General features: G+C 45.2%; 1 protein-coding gene across 3 annotated transcripts; it reads right to left on the reverse strand.

The window, feature by feature from the left end:
• Positions 1 to 199: 199 nt before the first annotated feature.
• plekhm2 (pleckstrin homology domain containing, family M (with RUN domain) member 2) lies at positions 200 to 22,811 on the reverse strand. 3 transcript variants are annotated; one of them, XM_015337196.2, is made up of 20 exons: positions 21,966 to 22,811; positions 19,515 to 19,615; positions 19,191 to 19,300; positions 18,746 to 18,845; positions 18,497 to 18,584; positions 17,804 to 17,978; positions 16,666 to 16,725; positions 12,704 to 12,917; positions 11,340 to 12,119; positions 9,919 to 9,988; positions 9,292 to 9,382; positions 7,302 to 7,366; positions 6,817 to 6,905; positions 6,488 to 6,620; positions 6,145 to 6,335; positions 5,772 to 5,837; positions 5,247 to 5,406; positions 3,893 to 4,072; positions 2,935 to 3,051; positions 200 to 2,718 (listed from the first exon to the last, which is right to left on the reverse strand). In XM_015337196.2, exons 1-20 carry the CDS (start codon positions 22,023 to 22,025, stop codon positions 2,581 to 2,583), a joined length of 2,988 nt encoding a protein of 995 aa, XP_015192682.2. In that variant the 5' UTR covers positions 22,026 to 22,811; the 3' UTR covers positions 200 to 2,580. The 3 variants fall into 3 exon arrangements, with proteins under 3 accessions (XP_015192682.2, XP_006642204.2, XP_015192683.2); XM_006642141.3 differs by having other exon boundaries at positions 19,515 to 19,621; XM_015337197.2 differs by lacking the exon at positions 16,666 to 16,725 and having other exon boundaries at positions 19,515 to 19,621.
• Positions 22,812 to 23,899: the final 1,088 nt, after the last annotated feature.

Consider the following 23,899-nt stretch of genomic DNA (forward strand, 5'->3'; position numbering starts at 1 on the left):
TTTTTATTCCTGTTTTGGTTATGTTGTTTGTACTGTAAACCCTTTCGTCATTAAATACAACGTTTTTTATAAAACTACACACATTAGTCAAACATGAATCCATGACTGTAATGTAAGCAACTGTAATTTTATGTGCAAGAATATATATTTATAGGCTATTGAGTGAGAAAAGTTTCAAATATCAAAAGTAGTCCACAGCTTGTTTCACATCAGTTTTTATTTCTTTCAAATGCCTTTCCAGGATAAATACTCTCACACACAGAATGACCTTTCCAAGTACTGGACCCGCAGTTTCCTGGCTCCCCAGAGGCTCTGCTTCCTGCAGTGCTGGCCTGGACCACATGCGCGCTGAGGCGCAAGGGGGGACCCTGAGTCTGCCAGCCTGCACCAGTTTCCACTGGCTCCAGATAATACTTCACAGACCCTGCATCTGAAGATCACACAACTAACCATGGGTCGGTACATTAAAGCCGTGCGATGAACAGCCAAAGCTGCTACTCCGTAGGCGATAGCAGTCTGAATGCAGGAGACTGCTAAAAGGTTCACAAAATTTCAAGCCAAAAACATTTACAATTCTTCATTACCTGTCCGTGAACATGTTTAGGTGGGGTTCAAACATTACATACAGCAGCTGCTTAATCGCAGCTCTGCACTAGGACAAAGACAAGTGGCATGTAAAATACCAGAACATAGAACTGCAACTTGGACAACTTCAGCAGAACAGAAAAGGCCAAGTGGCAAGGCTGTCCCAGGAACCCTCAGTACACGCTTCAATTAAAAACGTCAAACTCTGATGTCTAGTTCTTTACATTAGGCCTATCATTTTTATTTAAGTATTGTAAACATGTTAGATGAAGAAAGTATCCCATAGCAGCACAAATAAGTCTGCTTTTTTCAAGTTAAATCATAAACACGTATGGTTCTTCATCTCCTTAGAGTAACAGTAAAGTTAAAAAATATATATAAGTACTGTAACTTAATTCCCCCAATTATTGTGTCGCAGAAATAAGTCTTCATACCCCATGTCTTCATTCACTGCAAGTCTTAACCACTGCTGTCTAGGCTGCATGAGATTTCAATAAACAAGAGATCTTATTACCAACATCATTTACCATGTACACCTGTGATTCCACTGTCAATACCTCTTAACAGAGCAGGTCCGAGATAAATATGCAGTTTCAGTGAGTTTTATAAACCCTCAAGCAAGTGGGTGCCAGGACATTGGAGTGTGAGCTTCAGGCAACTGTCCTGCACTGCCCCCACTCCAAGCACCAGAGCATGATATCTCACATCTCAGCAGGTTTTCATAATAGGAAAGCAGAACGATAAAGCTGGGCGATGTTGCTTAAATGCTTCAAAATGTTCTTCGGTTTAAAAAAAAGTGCTGTGAAATTAGCATCAGAACATGAATATAAATATGTACACCCCAGACAATTGGCCCAAAAACAGTGATGACTTTTTAGGCACTTCACATACAGCCAAAAGAAAAAAAAATAGAAGTTGGCTTTAACATCTCTTAAATTTCAGGCACAAATAGGGATTAAAACTACCATAAAAATATAATCAAAGGAAGGTCAGTCCTGATCCTGAGCAACTTTAATCATTTAGTCTTTCATTAGTTAAGAAACTCATCCAGTTCTTCAACCCCAATGCAGTCTGCGGCCCGACAGTCACATCTTGTGTGTAACATTAATAACTATTGGTTTAATCATTGAATATCTTCCAATTAATAATCAGTACTTACAGTACAGAGGTCTGGTGCAATTATCCATCCATTGGCTAAAGATGCTAAAGATAACTTTTGAGATTATTAAAGGAAAAAGCCTAGGATGAGTTTCTAGAATTAAGCAGCTACCACTTGAGATCAAACATTCAACACATCATTTATCAAACAGATCAAATGATCTTTTTTAACCCTAACCCCACCGCTGGCAAGTCTAACAAATATTGTAGATTTCCTGCTGGACCCCATCTGCAAATGAGCCTCACTTTCAGAATGACACCAAAATATTTTGCGTCCACCAGCGACATTCCCCTCGCAATGCAGTGATATGTAAAAAATGCAGCCTGAGTTAACTCAAAAGAGTACCTTAAAATAAAAGCTGAATTACTTTTAAAAAAACATGAAACACTGACCAGACATCAAACACATGGTCTCTTCAGATAAAATTAACTGAGAGAGACGCGAGACAATAGCTTAAACAAGACATTCGTCTGGAACACACTTGCCATGAAGTAAAAGTTACAAAATAAAAGCAGGAGTTAAAAGCTGCAGAGTCTGTGTCCATGTTCCAGAGACTTTGCTCGGGAAGGGTCTGCCCCTCCAACGGTCAGGTGTCCCGCTCCAGGCCTTTCAGGTGAGGCACAAACAGAAAAGGTCAACAGAATTAGTGAATTCAGGCATTGTGTCCAAAGAGCTTCCGCAAGTCTGCATCTCAGAGGTCTGCTCAGTCACAGGGCTGGAAGAGTTCACTCCTCCAGAACATGACACCTTTCTCACAGGCTGTTCAGTTGCCGAGTCTGAATTCTTTCTTCATTAAAACGGCAGCCGGATATCTCCACCTGCAGCTCCTGTGCCTCTCAGCACCAGGGCTCTCTCTCCGAGCGTCCTCTCCTCAGGCTATCACTGCGCTGCCAGGCGCTCCTGATCAGAGAAAGAGCATCACCGCACTTCTGTTGCACGGCAGGGTCCAACACTTCCTGCCGGGGCAGCACCACCTGAGCCAGAAGGCGGATCCGAGATGCAGCCACAAGAAAGAACCGAACGAAAAGCATACAAGCCAAGAGAGAGAACACAAAGAGCATCAGAAATAGGATAATAAAGACCTTAAAATGGATTCTATATGCAAATGAAGGCAGATTGAATAATTTAATTTTATTTACAAAAGCATCAATCGATAACCGATTGCTTCTCTGTCTGTTCAGCACACTCACCTGGAAGATTTCTCTCCAGGTGGTCTCCAGCGCCCCCAGCACCCGGTCCCTCTCCACACTGCAGCTGAAGTACAGTACCCAGGGTGGCAGGAACTGTTTCTTGTCCTCAGCAAACTCCTGCATCCAGACAGAGTGCAAGGGGAGGAGAGGTAGAAAACAAAGCGTGAGGCTTTCACTTTAGGACATACAGGAACAGTCAGCTTGAACCATTTGTTTAACCCTGGCTTTGGCCTGTACAGGCTAATGGTACCATGTTCAATGGCAATGACATAATTCATTGCTAGATATGATCTCTATTGCAAAAGAACTAGTACAGCCCTAAGCACATCACACCATCTTGCATTTATAGTTTGTTCTGCCACCTGTATGTTACTCTGCACATCTTTTGCATTCTGTCTAAATGAAGTTCCTTTGCAGCTTCAACAGTGTGTAATAATCCCCGATTTGCATCTGCAAATTTTGCAAACTTTGGTTTAATTATTACACCAGAGTGTATGCCAGTGTGTCAGAACGGAGGATTAAGAACAATGTCCTATTGCAGATCTGTGTGATTTCTGACTATTAGCTAGTTCTTTATCGAAGTACACACATTTTCTTGAATGCCTGCTGCCTATATATTAATAAGTCTTTCATGAGGAACTTTACAGACACCTTCTGGAAAACTAAAGCATAGGCCAGAAAATGTACATCCTAATGGATTGAACTTTTATTTTACATACAATCATGAATGTATTAAACAGATAATACTCTCTCTTGAGCATTTGGTAGTTTGTTGTGGTAAGGGACTCAGTAACAGTGACATCACAGAAATGTTTTAAATATACAGAAATATAGTCAAACAAAAGCAGGATTCCTTTTTACAATACTAAAGAATTGCCAAAATGAGCTTTGTATCACTATAGAAAGCAAAGAGTAAAATGCTGTAGGTTAGCATTAGGTTAGAGCCAGACAGACTCACTATGACACAGTACTCGCGATCACTCTCCACTCTCACTGCCCTGACATCAGCCAGCTCCGCACTGCCCAGGGAGCGAAAGAAGCTTGTCTGGCAGTCCTCATGACACACAAACATCTTCCGGTCTGTCAGCACAAGGCAGCAGGGGATACATGGGGTGGGTGCTGCATCCTGGGGGACAACCTGACAGGAAGAGAGTAAAACTGACCATCAGCATATCAGGGTGCAGGATACTTAGAAAAAAATGTTTTAATTACTTTCAAGGAAAGAATTTAGAAAGGTACAGGTAGGTATCAATTTACAAGCTCTTAATTTGCTCATTTCTGGTTCAACAAGCCTGAAGAATATACAATAAATCTTAATTTAGAAGAAATGAGTTCTCAATTAAACACACGTTGGCACAGCCAGCCACGTGGCAGAGCGACCGAGCTGCACACAGAGATAAGGAGCAGCTCGGCTGACAGACAGCTGGGCACAGCCCGTCTCAGAGCTCTCCCATGGACTCGCTCTTACTCAGCACCTCTTTACGGTCTTAGTCTGCATCTTGTCTTTTTATTGTTATCATTTAAAATAAACTCGGTAAGAGCATAAATCAAAGGTACTGCATTAAAAAAACATAACAAAATTCAGTGTAAGAAATTTGAAAATAAAATAAAGTATTTTTTTTTAAGTCAACTTTAACATTCACTAATTTAAAATTAAAAATGTTACAAGACATCAAAATAAATAGCATTTAAAATGCTCACTGGGAGTAAAAGATATGAAAATAGCTGTGCTGTGGACACAACTTCAGTGTTTCCCACATCATTCATTACCACCCATAACAACAGTATTCCCTTCACATTTTAAAATACAATTTTGAAATTGATTAACTGTTTACATGTATTACTAAGCAAAACTCTGTTTAAAGTTACATGTGTGAGCTATGCCGCATCTTTCAGGAACAGATCTGTTGTTTAAACTGAGAACTGCCAATATTTTAAACTTTGAATATACTCTTTAATAAATCTAGATTAATTAAAAAGTGTCAATAATGCTCCACACCCATACTGCTAGACTATTCATGGAAAAACCTCTCTGGGCATCAAGCATAACCCACAATCCTACACCACCTCTCCAGATCAACAGTTTCAACATGTGCTTAAAATCAGAGAAGATACATTCAGAAAAAAGATTTTTGTGTGAAAAGTAACATTTCAATGGTTAATTACTGAACATTATGTTGAATATGATTCTAATGTTCTTGTTTGACCTGAAGCATCTGGGAACACCCATGAACAATGACAGGCAGGAGCAGGGCCAGATTTGGGCTTTGCCTGGGATACTGCTAGACGACCACTCTGCCCACAGCTCTTACCCCTTTAGACACCGACTGGCACAGGTACAGCATCCAGTCAGCCATGTCCTGCTCATTCTCTGCACTGAGCTCCAGAGGGGGGCGCTCCGTCAGGATGACCTGGAACGAGTGGAGTTGTTCTGTGGTGTTGGAACGCCGACACCCCCCACACTGCTGCCCCCTGGAGCCAGAGAAGACAGAGAGAATCAGAAAGACAGATGTTTCACACTGAGACAAGGAGCTTGAACACAGCTGTATGACGTAGTAGGGGTATGGTCTGGATGTGTAAGCTTCATGTGGGAAATTTCCTATTTTACTGGGGGGAAAGAGGAGTACTGGGATTAAAGTTAACTTGTATTTGTTTGTTACCCTTTTCTACAATAAGAATTACTTTTGTAATTCATTTTCTGTATCAATACAAAAATATGGAATATCAATACCTAAAAAAGTAAGAAATAAAAGACTATGCAGAGAGAGACATAACACAAAGATGGAGGACCTATGCGAGGACATTGCTTGTAGTTGAGGGCCTCATTGCAGTCTTACCCCATATTAATAGAGAGCAGAGGTGTCACGTCTGTCCTTTCAGGGTACTGGAACAATATCCCATTGCTGGCAAGGCAAGACAGCAAAGTAAGCAGAGCTCAGGGAAGGTGCCCATTAGTTTAATCCACTTCATGTTTTTGAGTTGCAGGTTCATTTACAAGCTGCACAAACTAAGACAACAGCTGTGTACAGGGAGTCAGATTGAGGAGCCTGAAAAACCTGTATCAGACTACTGTGCACTGGGAGCCATGATATCACACGCACTCCACACCATGGGCAACTGGGTAAGGACAACACATATTTGTATGAAAACAAGTCAGAGCATTTTTTACCTCAGAGTCACCTGAGGACCAGCTGGCTTTACTATATTTACCTCAGAACCAGGTAGCAGCTCTTCCACACCTCCTTGCCAAGATAGGAGGTTCCAGCACGGTATAGAAGAGGCCCTTCTTTGACCACAGAACTGTCAGGGTGGTTGTGCAGTCCAGCATCGTGATCCCCGGATGTATCAAGGGGATCCTCCCAGTGTACCAGCGAGTACAGCTTGATGCACACCTCTGATGCCTACAGTGCTCAAACACAGAAAAAACAACTGAAAATCCCAAGAAAAAAGCAAGCACAGACTGTTTCCAGGAGATTTCACGAGAGTCTTCTAATCTGTGTGACAGTGTCTATTAGGAGTCCGACTGACCTGAGAGTACCAGTAACCAACCTACCTCACAGTGCGACTCCTGTACCACAAACTTGGTCAGGGCCAGCTTCTCCATAGTAGCATCTGTGAGCACAGAGGGGTACGGGGGCTCCCGACAGCCCTTGATCATGGCCGACTTCAGGGAGGCCAGGAACCACCTGAGAGATCGGCAAAGAGAAACCCCGTTAGGGTTAGGAAACCTAGACGCGGTTAAACTGAACCAAATGTAAGTACAAATTCCAGGAAGAAACCAGTAAAGCAGTTGAACAATGAGCATAAAAAACAAAAAGCAAGAAGCCACACACTGAAGCAAATGAAAGAAAAGTTTATAAGAGTCAGGAGTGCAGGACTCACTCTGTCAAGGACTTGTCTGCCGTGTCCAGGAGGAACTGCCTGCGTCTGTTAGTGCAAACCAAGGTGACAGTCTGCTGGTCCATTCCCACCTGGAAGAGAAGACGGAGATGCCATAGTCTTTGAAAAGACATGGTCATGTACCACACAGAGCACATGCCTTGATCTTTGAGCCAGCAGACTGCAGAAAGGATCATGTACATAGGCATTTCAAAATCTTCTGGCTGACAGCACCTCTCAAGCAGAAACCGACCCACTGCTAAAATGTGCTTCAAATCTAAATGCAAAAAATATAAAACTGTTGTTGGTAGGATCTTGTAGAAAAGAGAAACCATGAACACATCACAAACACACAGGTTAAGTCTCAGCATTAAAGCTGGGAATACTGATCAATCAGTCACTTCTAGAGAGAAGCTACCCTGACTGTCTTGGCACTCTCCCATCATAGAACATTTCTAAGTGCTTTGTGCATTCTGCCCACCACTCACAGAGATATAGTCCAGTTCGTTGTAAGACACAGCCTCCTCCACTGTGTAAGGCTTCTCTGCTGCTCCTGAAATGAAAATCACTTATTAACCCAGTGTGGGATACCCCTAGCCCTTCTGATACTGGGGATATGTGTTCAAAGAGTTAGCATGACAGTCACTCAGCAGAAGATGAAGTTTGCCAGCCAGGACAAAGAGTTATTTCCTAAGGAAGTGCATGGGATGTCTGGCATGGCTATAAGAAGTGTGTTCTCCAGCGAAGAAAGTAAGAACATCGGTCAGCAATCAGTATTGCACCATGCTGCCCTGCTGCTCTCCAGCAAGGTCAGGCTGTTTGTAGTTATGTTTTGCAACCATTAACTGACAAGTGCTGACAAAAAGAAATCTAAAAAGCAAAAGGTTCTGGGGCAGGAGCCTCACTGGGGAGAGGGGTGAGCACTGAGGACAGTGATGTACAGAGAGCAAGAATCCTGCCAGGTGTGAGGGTGCCAGGTGCTGGCAGAGCTTGGCTGCCATTTCTCTGCCGTGGTTTACTCATTTTTTTTCCATCAGTGGTTTTCAGTTCTTTTCCCCAGCAATTGGGTCCCTTCGCCTCTCCCCTTTCACTGCTCCTCCTGTGCGACTCCAGAGCTCCCTCACTGTCCGGCTCAGAGAGGGCAGCCCTGGTTCACTGTGCCCCCACACGGTGTCCTGCATCCAGCACCAGCTCCCTGGCTAACAGGGACCACCACTGTGGAATTTGTGGATACTGCTACAGTTCCTGGTTCACTGTTTGCCTCTTGGGCCCAGGAGGACTGTGACCACTGTCACCTGATCCTGGCCCAGTTGTGCTGCTACAGGCCTCTTTACTTAAACCTCTGGCCCCACAGGAGACTGCCTGTTGCCAGTGGAGAATACCGTATGTGCTTTGGACTGGCAGTACACCTTCATTCCACCAGTGGTATTTTTATGCAAACTTGTAATGTGATCTGTTTTTGTTTCAGTTATTGTGTTGCATGATCACTGCTGCAGTTCTGGAATTCTACACAATTGTTTTGTAGAAGTAGTGGGGCTCTGGTTGCAGTCCAGAGCTGCAGCATATTAATAATAGTAGTAACAATAATACAATATAAATTACATCTTGTCTCCTCAGAATTCAGCATCTGTATTCACCTGAGGGTCACAATGATGATCAGAGCTGTCTACACCATCCTCCCGAGGCTGCCATATGTCGTCTCTAGATCTAGCTCCCTTTGGTAAGGATCCTTGAAAACCCCCCAGTCTTTCATGCTCAATCATTAATTGGAAGCCTCAGATTCTCTATTTTACCTACTATGGACAGGCATCCGGTTCAAGATGTTTCCCACCTCTCGCCCTCTGTTTGCCAGGTTAGGCTTAGGCTACCCCCACGAGGAAATGCTGGATGAATGATTCACTATTATTGACCAAAGGTGAAATTCTTTTGTCTACCTAAAATAAGGGATCTACCAAAGGCCTATATTTTCCGAACTATACTTCCACTGGGAATGGCTATGCCGAAGAATCTCATAACTCAAATCAGAGTGGTGGTTTAGCAGTCACTCATCACTTCAATGCTGGTAAAACAACATAGAATTCTGTCCACATATGATCATTAAAAAGTTTGTTTTTTAACACATAGGGATCGCAGCCTATGCTGGTAGTTCTAGTTTATTGTCTTCCTTAATCAACACCAAAGTTTTCAGAGCATTTCTTCTTGGTTATTTCAATTGGATTGTAGATGTCCTTGGCTGTCTCTTGACTGCGGGGATACTACTGATTTCTTTATGACTAGTATGACACAAATCCATCATACCAGTCCTGCTATCACCTCCTGTCAACAGGAAACAAGCTATGTGACTATACCCTTCTATTGACTAAAGTCTATGAATTTAACGAGAACTGTGGAGAAGAACCCCCACCTTAGTGAAGGTCCCATCACATTAAAGTGATACTTTAGTCAATAGTCAGTGCCAGTGCAGATAGTTCCCATTACCCTTCCGCAGCAAGTAGATGTAGCAGTCTGTAAGCAGGAGGTACAGTGGCTGTAGATTTCCCTCCATGTGCCCTGTGCTCATCCGAATCATCTGCAAAGAAACACATGAACTTTACATGTGCTAAGCACTGACATTGCCGTTAAGATCTGTAACTCCAAATTCAAGTACTATCTATCAAATCATATCAAATCCCACGGCCGGCAGAGGAATCCTACTCCATTGAGCCCCTGAGGAAGGCCCTTAACCCCATCTGCTCCAGGGGCGCTGTACAATGGCTGACCCTGCGCTCTGACCCCAAGCTTCTCTCTACATGTTTGTGTGTCTGTATCTCATGGAGAGCAAGCTGGGGTATGTGAAAAGATGAATTCCAAATGCAAGAAATTGTATATAATAAAGTGATCTTATCTTGTCTTCCACGTGTTAACACAGTAACTCAAGCCCAGGGTTAGAAAGACTTTTTTTTCCCCTACCAAAGCCCAATTCATCAGAATGAAAGAAAAACACATTTAAGCCTAATTCACCCTAGTAATGAGAACTTTCCTAATGAAAACATTGCTCATACCGTATGTTTCTACAGATCTGTAAAAGGCGCCTCTGTTCACTTAAACGAAATCTCTTCCCTTTACCTTAAAGAGCTGTTCCTCATTCTCTCTGAACACATGGATCATCAGCAGCAGCAGGTGATTATTGTCCACCCTGCAAGACAACAGTCCGTTAATACAGTGACCACTGATCGTCATCACGCTTGCCAATACATTCCAACTGTAACTGATTACACTCTGAATTAGGGTAGCCAACCTCTTGTCTAAAAATTCAACACTATGAGCTGGATATTTCATTACCATTTCTTTAATCAGGACAAAATTTTTAAGATATAATTAGCATGAGCCATATTTAACAAAGTAAGCCAAAGATGTTAGAATAATCTTTTGCAATCCGAGCGAATGCTCGAGTTTGACTGGCACGAGCCGACTTCTCTAGCAGTGACCCTCAGGACCATAGTGCCTCCTGTTACTGAGGAGACCCCTTGGTTCAAAAACAAATTAAAAAGCGGTAAAAATCTCATGTCAAAGTGAGAGGGACCTTGGCAAGTGCCGTTTTCACTGCAGAGTCTGAAAGAACTGAACAGAACAAGAGCAGCTTTTTTACTCTGGAACATCAGAAACATCAAGCTAATGCACAACACTGCAAGCTGAGGCAGACTTATCTGCAAATACCATCAAGAACAATTTAAAATAATTTCATGAGGATCAAATGCTCTTAAAAACAGGACCTGAAAAAGGGTGATTTTCCTTTTAAAACTATCTTCATATCACTATGCCTGGGACTCTCTTTTCAAATGTCAGTTGCCAACAGATAGCATTTTAAAACCAAAAAAAATTAAAAAGATTATTTGTGAGGTTAGATATGGTTCTGTCTATTGTAAGAGACAATTCTAAACTCTTTGTACGAGCGAACCTTTAATAAAATCCCAGCAGTTCTCAAACGCATATACAATCGAGGGCAGATACTCACTCTGAGAATCAGAATATTTAAGGGGAGGCCAAAGGGTGTAGGGTTGTTTGTTATAGACATGGTGCCTTATGTGACGACAGCAAAAGTGTATTTACATTACAGATCATAATGCGCACATACAACCTTGGAATGCAGGACCTTTTTAGGTGAAAAGGAAGAAAGGGAAAGAACTTGACAAACTACTATATGATCCCCATCACAGGCCGAAAGACAGGAGAACATGCAGCTAATTTGAGTAACTTCCACATAACTCGTTCTGCTTTTGACTTTAGATCTTCACAAAGTTCAACAGAGAACAACATTTTGTCAAATACAGGATCAAATGGGTCTAACAATTTAATTGACGTGGTTATCCCATCACTTAACTGCAATTAACACATTTAAAATCATTGTGTCCATTTGAATCTTAAGATGTCGACATACAACATTTCAAAGGGGAAAAAAAATCACATAAAAATACTAAAATAAAGAGAAAACTGGAAGTAAAGTACAAATTAACATCGAGCCGTGTGAAAACACTTTGAATTTGCACCTGAACTCAGCGGCATGGCTGGTCTCCGAGGGGCTGGGTGGCTGTTCCTCCTCCTCCCGGCCAGACAGGGGCAGCTCTGGCGTCAGGGCCGAGCCGTTCTGCAAAGGCATCGCCCGTCCCTCCTCCTCCCCTCGCTCCCCTAGGAGTCCGAGTGTCTTTCCTGTCGGCGCCTCTCCCGCTCCCTCAGCTTCATGGCCACCATGAACATGCGCCGGCTGGCCAGGCCCTGCAGGGTCATCGTGGCCACCACCTGTGGCAGCAGGGCCTGGACTCTCTGGGGTAAAGCGGTAGAAGTCGCGAGGCGGAGAGGCCTGCAGGGCGTGGGGCTCCTGGGCCAAGGATAAAGAGGAGGCAGGGGGCGGGTCTGGAGGCTCACCCTCGGAGTCGCTCCGAAAGGGCTGCTGCGGGGGTGGTTGGGCCCCCGCTCTGGGCTCCCAAGTCTTGCAGTCCAGAGTCCCTTCCAGCTGCTCCATGACCTCCCGCAGGGGCTGCCCTACGCTCTCCATAGAGGTGTCCGTCATCTCAGGAAGCCGCAGAAGGCCCTCTCCCTCATCTTCCCCTTCCTCCTCTTCTCCCTCCTGCCCCTCCTCTGCCCTGGCCCCGTCCTGCCCTGAGCCCAGAGGGCCATCCTGGGGCCCACCTGCCCCGGCCACAGGCCCGCCACTGCCCCGGCCTTCGTGCTCTGGGGGCCTGTGTCCGACAGGCAGGTGGCTGGTGCTCGCAGAGGACAACCTCCCCTTCCCTTGGCGCTTCCTGCCCGGCTTTCTCCTCTTGGCAAGCCTGCAGGGAGAGTTACTGTCAGCCTCCCTGCGCCGTCACTCACAGGAACAGGAGGCAAGTGCAGGATTGGATGTAGGTATAGAGAGGTCTACTACTTTCCCCATTTCTTGGCTTGAGCATAAGGCAGCCATTTTAAACACCAACCCTTATTCATTTCAATGAAGCATCAGATGAATTTCAATGCATTTATAGGCACCAGCAATGAAAATACACAAATCCCCACCTTCTCTACCAGCTGACGTTTAACTCCTTGATCAGAGACAGCAAGTTTTTTCATTTGGTTTCTAGGTTTCCGGTGTGCTCAGAGCGATGTAGTGGACAAAGGAATGACTCATATTTTCAGTCATTCATGTTACAGTAAGCCACAAAATACTTTCTATAAAGATAAAACAGAAGGAACCAATCTCTGAAAAGGCAGGATTTAAAAAAACAGAAAAGGTAGACTGAGCTTAGGATTTGTAAACAATACACGTAAAGCTCATCTATGCAGTGTCAGCATTTAATGCCACTAGCCCCTGACAGGTCCACTTAGCTGTGCCAGAGTGCAGTGTGGCTCAGTATCCATAGGGGGCACTGTTCCTTACCTGATGACTTCCAGATCGGTGCCAGTGCTCTCTGCGTCGTCCTCGAAAGCCTCACAGCGTGCGCTGTGCACAGGTGTAGTGTCGGTGGAAGGGTTGGTGTCGGAGTCCTCATTGAAAGGGTTGATCCGCAGAGTTGGGCTGCGTGTCGCCGCCCTGTTGACCAGCGGCTCACAGGCCACTGACCGGCAGCTGGCTGGGTCTGTCAGGTCTCCCTCTGCGTGGAGACAGGAGTAGCAGACAGCCTCTGGTCAGATACAGGAGGGCACTGCAGCTGCATCCCTGTCTGACATCCCAAGTGTAAACTGCACTAATGAAGCCTCAACTAAAATACAGACTGCTCGTCTTATAGAAAATATTTTATTTTTAATAATATTAATTGTAATTCTTCTTGAAAGCATCAGAGAAATAGCAAAAATAACATCACAAGTATCTGAACTTTGACTTCATTTTAACTCTGCCTGTGTATTTATCAGAGCCCAGTCCCAGAACTGGAATAACATTTTCTTTTAACATTTCACCGGGCGTTATGGGGACAGATATCACACGTTATGAAAGCAGGGTTAGTAACAGACGCACTGACTGACAGTGTTAGCGCCAGCCCATGTTTAGTGCAGAAATGTGAAAATTAAATACAGGACAGAATAATCGATCTTCTCAGACAGAGAAGTAGGAAATACTACTTCACTTGAGGCAGGGAAACCAGGGCTTCAAATTTCTAAGGAGTTTTAAAGAGACCCCTTAGAGCACTTTACATGAGTGGCTCAAGCAGCAGAGGTGCTTGCTCAAATGCAAGGGTTCGAGCCTGGGTCCGTCACAATCCCATTGCGATTGTGTTACTCCAGGGACGGCACCACAGGCTGAGCTCCATCGAGGAAGGCGTGGGATTGATCAGGCAGGGCTCTCTTGGCTCCCAGCAGCACAGCGCCCCCTGCAGTCTCCCAGGCTCACGCAGGTTTGCGGAGCAGTCAGGGAGGACCGCGATCCTGCTGCCCGAAGAGGGCAGGTGGAAGGAGTCGGCCTGCAGGTCCTCTTTTCCCAGCTTGCAGCCATGAGAAACACATCCGTCGACTTTACACTTGCAAGTGACTCAATTTAACTGAAATTCTGCACAGTCACAGACTACTTACAGTGTGGTCGTTTGCAGGAAAAATAACCACTCAATGTAACTGCACAGGTGCTTACAAGAACAGGAAAATGAACGTGCATGCTACAGGTCTTAACTCTGTAGCATCTATAATACATCCAGATCTCCAGGAGGTAAATCTGCACTTAGAGTAAGGAATAAGGCTTTCCTTAGAGTGATTACAAACGAGGAAATGCCATCTCACCTCATTAGAGTGACTGACATGACTGTAGTTAATTACGGTTCAGAAACACAATGGAATGCATTAATCTTCTAGAAATGAGGGTATGAGGCACTACAAAACATTCCAGGATCTATGTCAAATTCCAAATGTTACAAATGAAATGAAAAAGTCATAAGTAAGTATCTAGGTCAACTATTTCATTATTGAATAAAAAAAGAATTTAGAGGTAGAAATATTGTCCAGTTCAGATTAACTGTCTAAACATCATACACATCCCTGCACCTAGTGGACAGCACAGAGAAATCGCCAGGACCACATCAGAAAACACCCAAGAGCAAGAGCCCTGTCAGCCCACATGAACTTGTGAACTGGAGAGCAAGTTTGAGTGACAGTAACAGCTTTGGAAAGCAGGAAGGGCAGCCACATACAGTATCGCAAGCTTGTGTTCAGCTCCACCTTCACCTTATAGAAATGCTGAAATGAACAGCACAAATCACATCTGCTGGAGCATAACACCAGTAGCTGGTGACATATCAACATAGGAAAGGACAGAACCCTGAAGTAACTCCAGACAGGTGCCAGAGCCTGTTGGTGTCTGAAAGTGAAGAGACCCAGACCAGCAGTAGAGGAGTTGCAGTAAAAGGAAACAGAAGACAGCAGAAGGAACAGCCCTGATCAAGCCTACCTGCAACACTACAGGTGCACTCAAAATAATACCTCCGAAACACAGGAAACCCACAGAAAAGAAGCCCAGAGTGGCTGCAGCCTGCACCCCAGCAGCCCCCTGAGTTAACCTGGCTACAGTCCCAGTATGCCTGCATGGAATTATATTTCTCTTTATAGAAGCAAATTTTATCTTTTATTCTACGCACAACTGTCATCTAAAAATAATAAAACAGAAGCCATACTGAACTGACAATTATCTTTAACACAACCAGGCTGTGTCCACTGCAGGGTCAGGGATGGCAGTCAGGACCCCAGACAGGGGCGGCAGGATGGGGAGGGCTTCTGTCTCTGCACCCACAAATGTAGAAAATCAATCAGCAGTCCTTGATTAGAGCGCACTGTCACCAGCTCCTTACTTCTTATTCCCCAGCTTTGAGGCCCTGCTGCCTGACACGCCATGAGACTGCAGAGCTCCAATAGCTTGAAGGCTCTACAGGTCCTCTGGCACCCCTATGACAAAGCTCTGGCACAGGGCATTGCCACAGGCATGGTGCTACAGCATGAGCATGCAGGAAGCAGAGAGCCAGTGGACGAGGTTGGGCAGTGGTTGTCAAACTTTATGGATATCTCCACCCTTCCATTTTCCACTAGTCTGATAAGGTCCCTCTCCCCAGCACCTGTGACGATGTCTTAACAGAGAGCCACCAGAGTGTAATTTTCAAGTGCTTCTGTACCAGGCACTGGATCATTTTTTCTAATTACGCAGGGTGTTGTGTGCATTATAAAATGAAGTTCTTCCAGTTGTTAGTTAGACTATATTCACAGCACATGCTCAAACTGCAAATTGACAACATACTTACTGCAATAAACATTTTAAAAACTAATCATATCCAGAAATACAAGAACAATGTGCAAACCACAAACAGTACTTAAGACACCACACCCATTAACAGGTTCTAGAATTAAGAACAACTCTTTCCGATTGCTGCAAACTCAGGTTATCAAAGATGTTTTAATATCCATTATTAATTGCAGTAACATCCTTAAAGAATACCTGAGTGATTGTTCCAACTCACACCAGTGACACACCAGTGACACACCAGTGACACACCAGTGACACACCAGTGACACACCAGTGACACACCAGTGACACACCAGTGACACACCAGTGACAGCTGAACTGAGAACTAGCCCAGCTACCACCATACACTCCCTGTGTTATTAAAGCTGGAGTTTCTTGGAGTCAGTCAAACACAGGTGGGATAAATGTGGGAGTTCCCAAACACAATAAAGGGAACTAGTTTCCATTAAGTCAGTAAACTTCCAGGTATAGTGAAGAGAGAACTGAAGGCCTTTGTGGAAGGAGCTAAGAATGAGAATTAGAACCTTTCATTTCACTGTAACTGAAGTAACAGACTTTGGAGCTGCTATTTGGTTTGGTCAAATAGCTTTTCCCCCTATGTAATAGTCATTAAAATTTTACATCACCAGTATAACTGCCCTTTCCTCCATAGTAATTTTCAAGAAAACCCTGTCAGAAGCCAGCACAAATTCTAATAAACTAAGAGGTTATCAGCTTACACTAGAAATTCAAGGTTCACTAAGAAAGTTAACAGAGGTGAGAAAACAGATAATATTCACCAGTGTTGACATACAGTTTGAAACGACAGGCTTAGTTTAGTGCCATGCATATCGGGCTTTAACACATCAGCATGCACACCAAGAATAGATGGTTAGAACTTGTGTCACCATAGCCTTCACCAAGAAGAATCTTTCAAATGTGCAGACCACTGCTCGGTGGGAACCTGCAGTAGTAATAAGATATACCTGAAGCTCTTCATTGTTGTGTTTTAACTGCAGTGCTTCTAAAAACATTTCTGTTTCCCTTGATTTCCTTACACCCCAGGACATGCTACACTGTTGCACCCCTTAGTTTGACAACCACTGGGGGGGAGGGGGGGTTTAGGTAAAAAAAGAGCCATGTCCCACCTTCCCAGTCTGCACTGGGCATTGACTGCATCACAGGGAATACCTCACCAAAATCATAATCTAAAAAAAGGAGGGATAAAACGCGACGTTAGCATCCAAGGCAGGCATGACTACATTAAAATGGAGGCATGGAAAAATGACAGCAGAAACGTATTAAAAAAAAAAAATAATGTTTGAAGGCAGGCAGGGCACCGGGTCACAATTTTAAATTTTCCATTAATTTATTATTTATTAATTTATCCCACTAAGCAGTTCCTTACGTCACTGGTTCTGACCCTCTGGATTGTATTCCAACGTCTCCTGCTCAGCAGCAGAAAACAGCAACAAAGGGCGTGACACTTCAGAGGTCAACAGAAACCGAAACCAGAATAGACGGGGCACTTTCTAGCTGGGAACCACTAAGTGCTCTTATTGTACAATTTGAATTGCTTCCCAGCACTTTCTCTGATCATGTCAATTACAGTCAAATCAAGATAAGGCCTGGGTTTACATAAAAGGCAATTTGGCAACAAGCAACAGAGCTGCCTCCCTCAGCCCATCCTGGCCCACCCAGCCAGAGCATCATGAAGGAGAGTGCCGACCTCCATGAAGATGGCCGAGGAGCCGTGGGGAGAGCGCTGCTGTAGGTCAATGAATAGCTCTGCCCGCACAGCTCCTGCAGAAGCTGTCAGGGGAATTGAGCCCAGATGGTGACGTTCGTAACCATGATTGCAATGTGCTGTACATGCTAGTGCTGCTTTCAGCCCCCACCCTGACGTAACCCCCTCCAGCCCCCCCCTCCGCCTCTCTCCAGCTCTCCCTTCGCGTCCTGACATTGACCTTCATTTGGGGATAAAAAAAACAAACAAACAAAATGACATTTCACAAAACATCTTGCAGTGAAAACAGACAAGGAGAAAACTATTTGTTGCAATCAATACCACAAATCAATACCAAAACTTTGATATTGATCACCAAATTGATCTAATCAAATAAAATAAACATTTTCAGCATTTCTGACAAACCACCTGTAAAAAAAGGAAAAGAGCAAATCAAAACTAGCACAAAGGATGGACAGGTGGCAGCTCTGGTGCCACCTTCTCTCACCCTGGAACACTGTGTCATCACCCGCGCCCCCTGGCCCCCCTCACTCGCATACCTTCGCTGGAGGGAGCAATGGCGCTGTCGTCCCACTCCAGGTTGGTGGATGTCAGCGAGGTGAAGGAATGCAAGGAAAGGCTGTCTGAGCTGGGCAGCCGCTCCTCAAAGTCCAGCAGGTTCTGAGGCTTGTAGTAATCTGGCATGTAGGGTGCAACATCCAGATACGGGACGTCCTGCACCAGGATAAAAACACAGGGGAGCAATAAGCAACATTAACAATAAGGGATGCAGAGAAAAGAGAAAAGGGATAGAACATCAATGAGTACTGACATATAAGGAGAAGAACAATTTAGAGAGCGACAGAGGAGAAAGAGGAAGAAAGAAACACCACAGGCTGAACCTCAGCAATGCCCATCAAGACTGAGCACAAGTTCACGTTCAGCAACCTGGCATTTTGCCTTTTACAATAGGATAGAAAGTTCCATTCCAGAGCACAACTCTAAAATACGCTTCTGCTATAGTATTCTAAAACTCCAAATCCTCAAATTCCAGGATGACAACAGCATGGAACCTCTCGGAACTATGAATAACAGACCCACAGAAAGACCACCGTCTGTGCACGTCCCACAGTGCACAGTACACTGACGCAGCTAGGTCACAGGGCTCTAGTCTCTTTTAGCTTATTTCCTTATTTTTTTCCCCAGAGTGAAACAATTGATGACAGAATAAATCTTGATCAGCTTATACCTACCAGCTCCAAATCAAAGCGAATGAACTCCAGCCCGGAAACTAGAGTGAGGAAGAGTGCGAGATGGTCATGGCTGCACACCAGAGCGTTCCTGTAACACACACAAACAGCAACCAAGTCATTTATGAGTACATGAATCATATATTAGCTCAAAGTGCAGCAGTCCACTCATCTAGAAATGACTGAAAGACAGGATCTCAGATCCTGAGTTTGTGAGGAGGGGAGACAGGAGTGATGTGGGCAAAGACTCACTTGAAGTAGTATTTCTGCAGCAGACCCTGGTTCTCCTGGAACAGCCGCAGGTAGCTCTCCAGCGAGCTCTCGCTCATGGCCAGGTAGAGCCAGGCCCGACCTGAGTGGCAGAGCGGGAACATCACTTCAAGGAGGGTTTACAAAACAATGCAAATCTGTAAAGGTACTGCAAAGATGGAATATAAACCAAAAGCAAGTACAAAAGATATCTATTTATAAGAAACTGAATTAAAATAACCTGATAGTGGAAGCCTGTGCATTATATCAGAAAGCATGAGAAAGCCCAGCTGTACTGACAGCCCCTGGCAGGGGTTTGTGTGCATTGCGAGTGAGGGCTGCATCAGGGCCAGAGGAGATGAGCTTTGGTCCAAGACCTGAATGTCTACCAAGGGTGAAAATCTGTCAGCTCTCCACAACAAATAAACTATTAGAAAGGGGGACTCACTGCGGCCCAGGTTGGTGGCAATATGTTGTAGCTCCTCGATCTGCCGGACCGCCTCCCGCCGAGTGAAGTGCAAAACCAGAACCCAGTACCCCGAGGAGATGTCCTGCAGCCTGGCACCGGCACACAGAGGGACAGGAAACAACGTCGAGTTACAACAGAGTCCACGTCAGGCTGCAGGTGCTCAGGTGTGAACAAATATGAAATACAAGGCATGCGTCAACAGGGGTACTGCCCTGCAGCGGGGCTGCTCTCCAGGACCAGACACAGCCATTACAGCCTCTGAGTCAGCAGGGCTCAGCAGCGCCCCCTCCTGTCTCCCCTTACCCGTACAGCAGTGCGTGGTCCAGGTGCTCGCACAGCCGCTGCAGGACGCGGTCATGGTTCCGGATCGCAGGCGCCTCTTCCTCACAGGCAGCGAAGTAGCTCTGCAGCTGGCAAGAAACCCAGCTGTCAGACGGGGGAAGGCACTGCCGTGGCTGTGCAGATATTAGCTCCTGGAGAGTCAAGACTGAAGCAGAGCACCTTGGGAGGAAATGTTTCCGAAAACCAGCGGCTTGGACACGCTCTGAGGTGCTGAAGAGGCTGTGAGACCCTCTGCTCTCAACTGTGGCTGTTCTGATCTGAACAACCACTTGCTGGCTCTCATTCTGAACAAGCCTTTTCTTCAAGAACACAAACAGACACTACAGTGATTTCACTCTTTTATGTCTTTTATGAAACTTGAGGTAAAAGAAGAACCTACCAGAAGGATTCTTACAATCCTCCTCCCAGAAGAAGTTAAATGTTAGAGGAATTTTCATATGTATCACTGTTTCCTTATGCGTTAGGTCAGGAGGAATGTCGTTTTGTGGGCTCCCACACAAAAACTGTGCACACTGCATTCCTACCCCATGAAAAAAATGAGTTGCCTTCTCAAAACCCACATCCTCATTATTGAGCAGCTGTGCGGTAAAGAATACCTCCTTGCAGATTGCTTCTGCAAAAATGATGTTTTTTTCACCCATTATCATTATTAATTATAGCAAATATACACAAATCTTTCACCAGGGCTTCCCTAAAGAGAGCTTGTTTGACTGTTACAGCTTCAAATACAAAAGTTGCCCCTGTGTTACTACCTCCGAAACAAGGTTATTTCACAAAAACATTTGAATAAAAACATTGTTAAATTGTCCTTGCTTGTTAATAATACCCATTCTACCTATTTTACTTAAACATACCACATTTAGCTACATACTAGTGATCAATTCTTTAAGCTGCAGGGGGTCAACGCCTACTTCTGCAGATCTACATTATAGTACTACTACTTCCACCAAAAAGCATGTCCACTTAAATTAATTACAGCTGCAGCACACCCCTTTCCCATTTAAGAAAATCACAATGAAATGTCACTTGGATAGTTAACGTGAGCCATCCTTGCTGTCTTTAGTTGCTGAATCCAGGGAGCACTCAGTGGCCTTGTGCCTTGACTAACGAGCAATCGTTCCCGATTTCTGTCAGCCTTGAGCACATTAACTCACACTGGCGCACCGAAAAACAACACAGCACAGGGCTCCTTCCTGATACTCGCCAATTTGAAGAATCAAAGGGGTTTCTTAAACTCTGTGGTGCACCGTTGGGAGAGATATTTTCTGCTGATGATGTCTGAAGAACAAGTTCAGAGCCTGCTGGAGTGAGCAGACTGTAAAGCCCGGAGTGGATCAGACTGCAATACAATGGGAATCTTCCACTGTGCAGGGCACTGCTGTCTGGATGTGAACAAGTGACCCAACCTTTCTTCCAGCCTCCTGACAGTCATGTGACCTGGCAGGCAGGGCTCGGAAATACCAAATAAACAAAAATGGAAACAGATGGAGAAAGAAGAGAGGGAGGAGGCATGCTGAATCACACAGTGAGACTGCCAGATAGGGAGACAGAGACACCCTCTCTGTCACATGCACTACTCCGCTGAGAGCTGAAGACCAGGACCAGAGACAGATCTCAGACTATACATCTAAAAGATCCCATGCAGCACAAAGAAATGGGACATTTCTGGGACAACAGTTGGGTCCTTTTAGGATTAAGCAGCTACAGGTTCTTCTGTAGCAACTGACAAGCATAGGATACTTCTGTTTACAATATCGTTCTTCTCCCATGCGTGCAGACCGCACAGAACAATGGTTTAAGCATGATCTCAGCGCCCATTTTTCTGTCCCAGCGGTATGCACAACAGCCCCTGAGCATGAAAACATGAAACAAGTTAAACTGCTGTTTCTGCGGGAGGGTAATAACTTCCAGCAGCAGGTTTAAGGGCCACTGACGACACCGACTCTGAGGAACCTTTAAACTGAAAGAGAACAGGGTCACAACATCTTCGTATCCACAACAGATCGGTAGAATGGCCTTCTGGAGATCTTAGTCACAGAAAACACAGCTCGATGAACATTGAATTTTATTCACGATGCTGTCCGGCCAAAACCAACAGCTTCAGCAGCAGCGACTGCTTACGCCTGGACACAGAAAACTTGACGAGCAGAGAGGCTCTCTACCTCTGCTCGGCTTAATGTGTCAAACAGGCTTTGTTTTCAGCGCGGTCATTTTAAGGTTACCATCACACTTGTGGTACGAAAATAATGATCATTTAAATAATTAGAACCTTCCTGTAGATGTTACTGTCTGTGGAGTCTCCACACCAGCGGCCTTTGATCTGATCCCTCTCGGGACAGCTCGACAGTCCCGAGCCCAGGCCCTCCCCGAATCCCCGGAATCCAGTCTCTCCCCGCCCCGCTCCCGGCTTACCTTCTTCACGGACAAGGAAATATTTTCCAGGATGCGGTCTTTGACTTTGAGCTGATCCATGACTCGGACTCGCTCGGTCCGCCTGCGAACTGAAGACTGTCCCTCTCCTCGGGGCAGATTGTCCCCAGAGCCCGGGCAGACCCCGGAGCGCCTTACTTTCTCTCCCCTTGTGCGTCTATATGGCCGCCGGCAAGATGAGCACCACGCAGGACGCTCTGTATCCAACTCCCGGACTGGGAGCTGCGCCGATATCAGATCAGTAACGAAATGGCCGGTACCTCAGCCTGGTCAGTCACCATTGCAGCCTGGGAGAAAACCGCGATGAGCTGTTATTGCTGTTGCTCGGGACCTGCCCGGTCCAGCCGAGCCTGGCGCCGGGGAGCTGGATGTTTCGGGCGAGCAGTGACCCTCCGCGGAGTCCGAGCGTCAGTCAGCCCCACGCTGGTCATCGGTGGAAGATGCGCGCAGGGCTGTGAGAGATCACTATCCTCCTCAATGCACGACTGTCCGGGCACATCACAGCTCCCTTCCCTCCTACAGTTTCTTTAGACCCTTCGGCTGAGGAACTGAGCTCAAAGCCAAACCTTGTCTCAGAACTGGTCCCGTCTTGTCGCCGGTTCCACCTCGTACCTGCGCGGCTCCATTCTAGTACCACTCGTCCCGAAGACGCATTTCAGACACCACGGTTTGCAGAACAGTCTCTCGCTCCTGACCCATGCAGCTGTTGCCAGACAGGGCGGCAATGTATTATTTTTTTCCTTACAGCCACCTGTTCACAGCGCTACCAACACAACTCTCCGCCGCTCTGTTGACAAGACTGCAGGCAGCGCTGCGCACTCGTGACAGGATGTAACGTCACCCGGAGGGGGACTTGACCTCTGACATTCGACCTGCTTGTTGTGAAATCGACGAAAACATGTGCAGATCGATTGGGTAACATGCAGCATCGCTAATGTTCTGTTATTATCCTTATCCGAGACAATTTCACGTATAACAAGCACATCAGTATTTCCAAGTCTGCACCCACTACTGTGCCAAGATAACATTTTAATTCTTAAATACAAAACTCTGATAAGTAAACGTAGGTGTCAATTTTCTTGTGTAGGTATTACTGTTTGGGTGGCAGGGTGGCACAGTAGTTGGCATTTGTTCAATTCAATTCCTGGGGTGCTATTTGTGTGGAGTTTGTATGTTGTTCTCATATTCATGTGGGTTTCCTCTGAGTGTTGTGGTTCCCCCCCACAGACCAAAGGCATACTGGTAGGTTGATTGGCTTCTGGGAAAACTGGCCCTGCTGTAAGTGTATTTGTTTGCCTGGCAATGGACCGGTGTCCTGTCCAGGGTGTACTCTGCCTTGCACCTGCAGCCACACCATCCTGTGTCAGATGAAGCAGTTAGAAAATACATGGATGGTATTAGTGGAAGACTTGAGTGCACAAAATGGTCAGCGGATCTCTCCCATCCTGGTAGGCTCACCAGGGCCACTGGAGGTGCTGCTCTGTAAGACTAAACACATGAGCCCAACACAGAGTGATGCTGTTCCACAAAACTGCCTCAACTCAAACTTGGCACAAAAGGTAACTGCAACGGGCATGTCTAACAGCAGCATCCTCTTTGTTCTGCCTTTTACAAGAACGGTTCAAAAGGATACAACTCTGAAGCCCATCTGATCCTCAGGGTGTTTATCAATTTTGTTTCGTCACCATTTTTTATTATGCAAGAATGTTCAGTTACTTATTGGAGGCTTTGATGGTATTTGCTTGACTTGGTACCGGTCACTTTGTTTTACCAATTTGTCAATTAAGTATAAAATATGAAGCACTGTGTCAAAGGCTTGTATTTTAAACTGTTTTAGAGTAAAGGCTTGTCAACTAATTTTACCTTTTGATTCCAGAATAGGTTTACTCACTTTTACCCTGGAAAAGCAACGTCAA

This window comes from Lepisosteus oculatus, chromosome 25 (genome assembly GCF_040954835.1).
Source record: "Lepisosteus oculatus isolate fLepOcu1 chromosome 25, fLepOcu1.hap2, whole genome shotgun sequence".
Classification (NCBI taxonomy): Eukaryota; Metazoa; Chordata; class Actinopteri; order Semionotiformes; family Lepisosteidae; genus Lepisosteus; species Lepisosteus oculatus.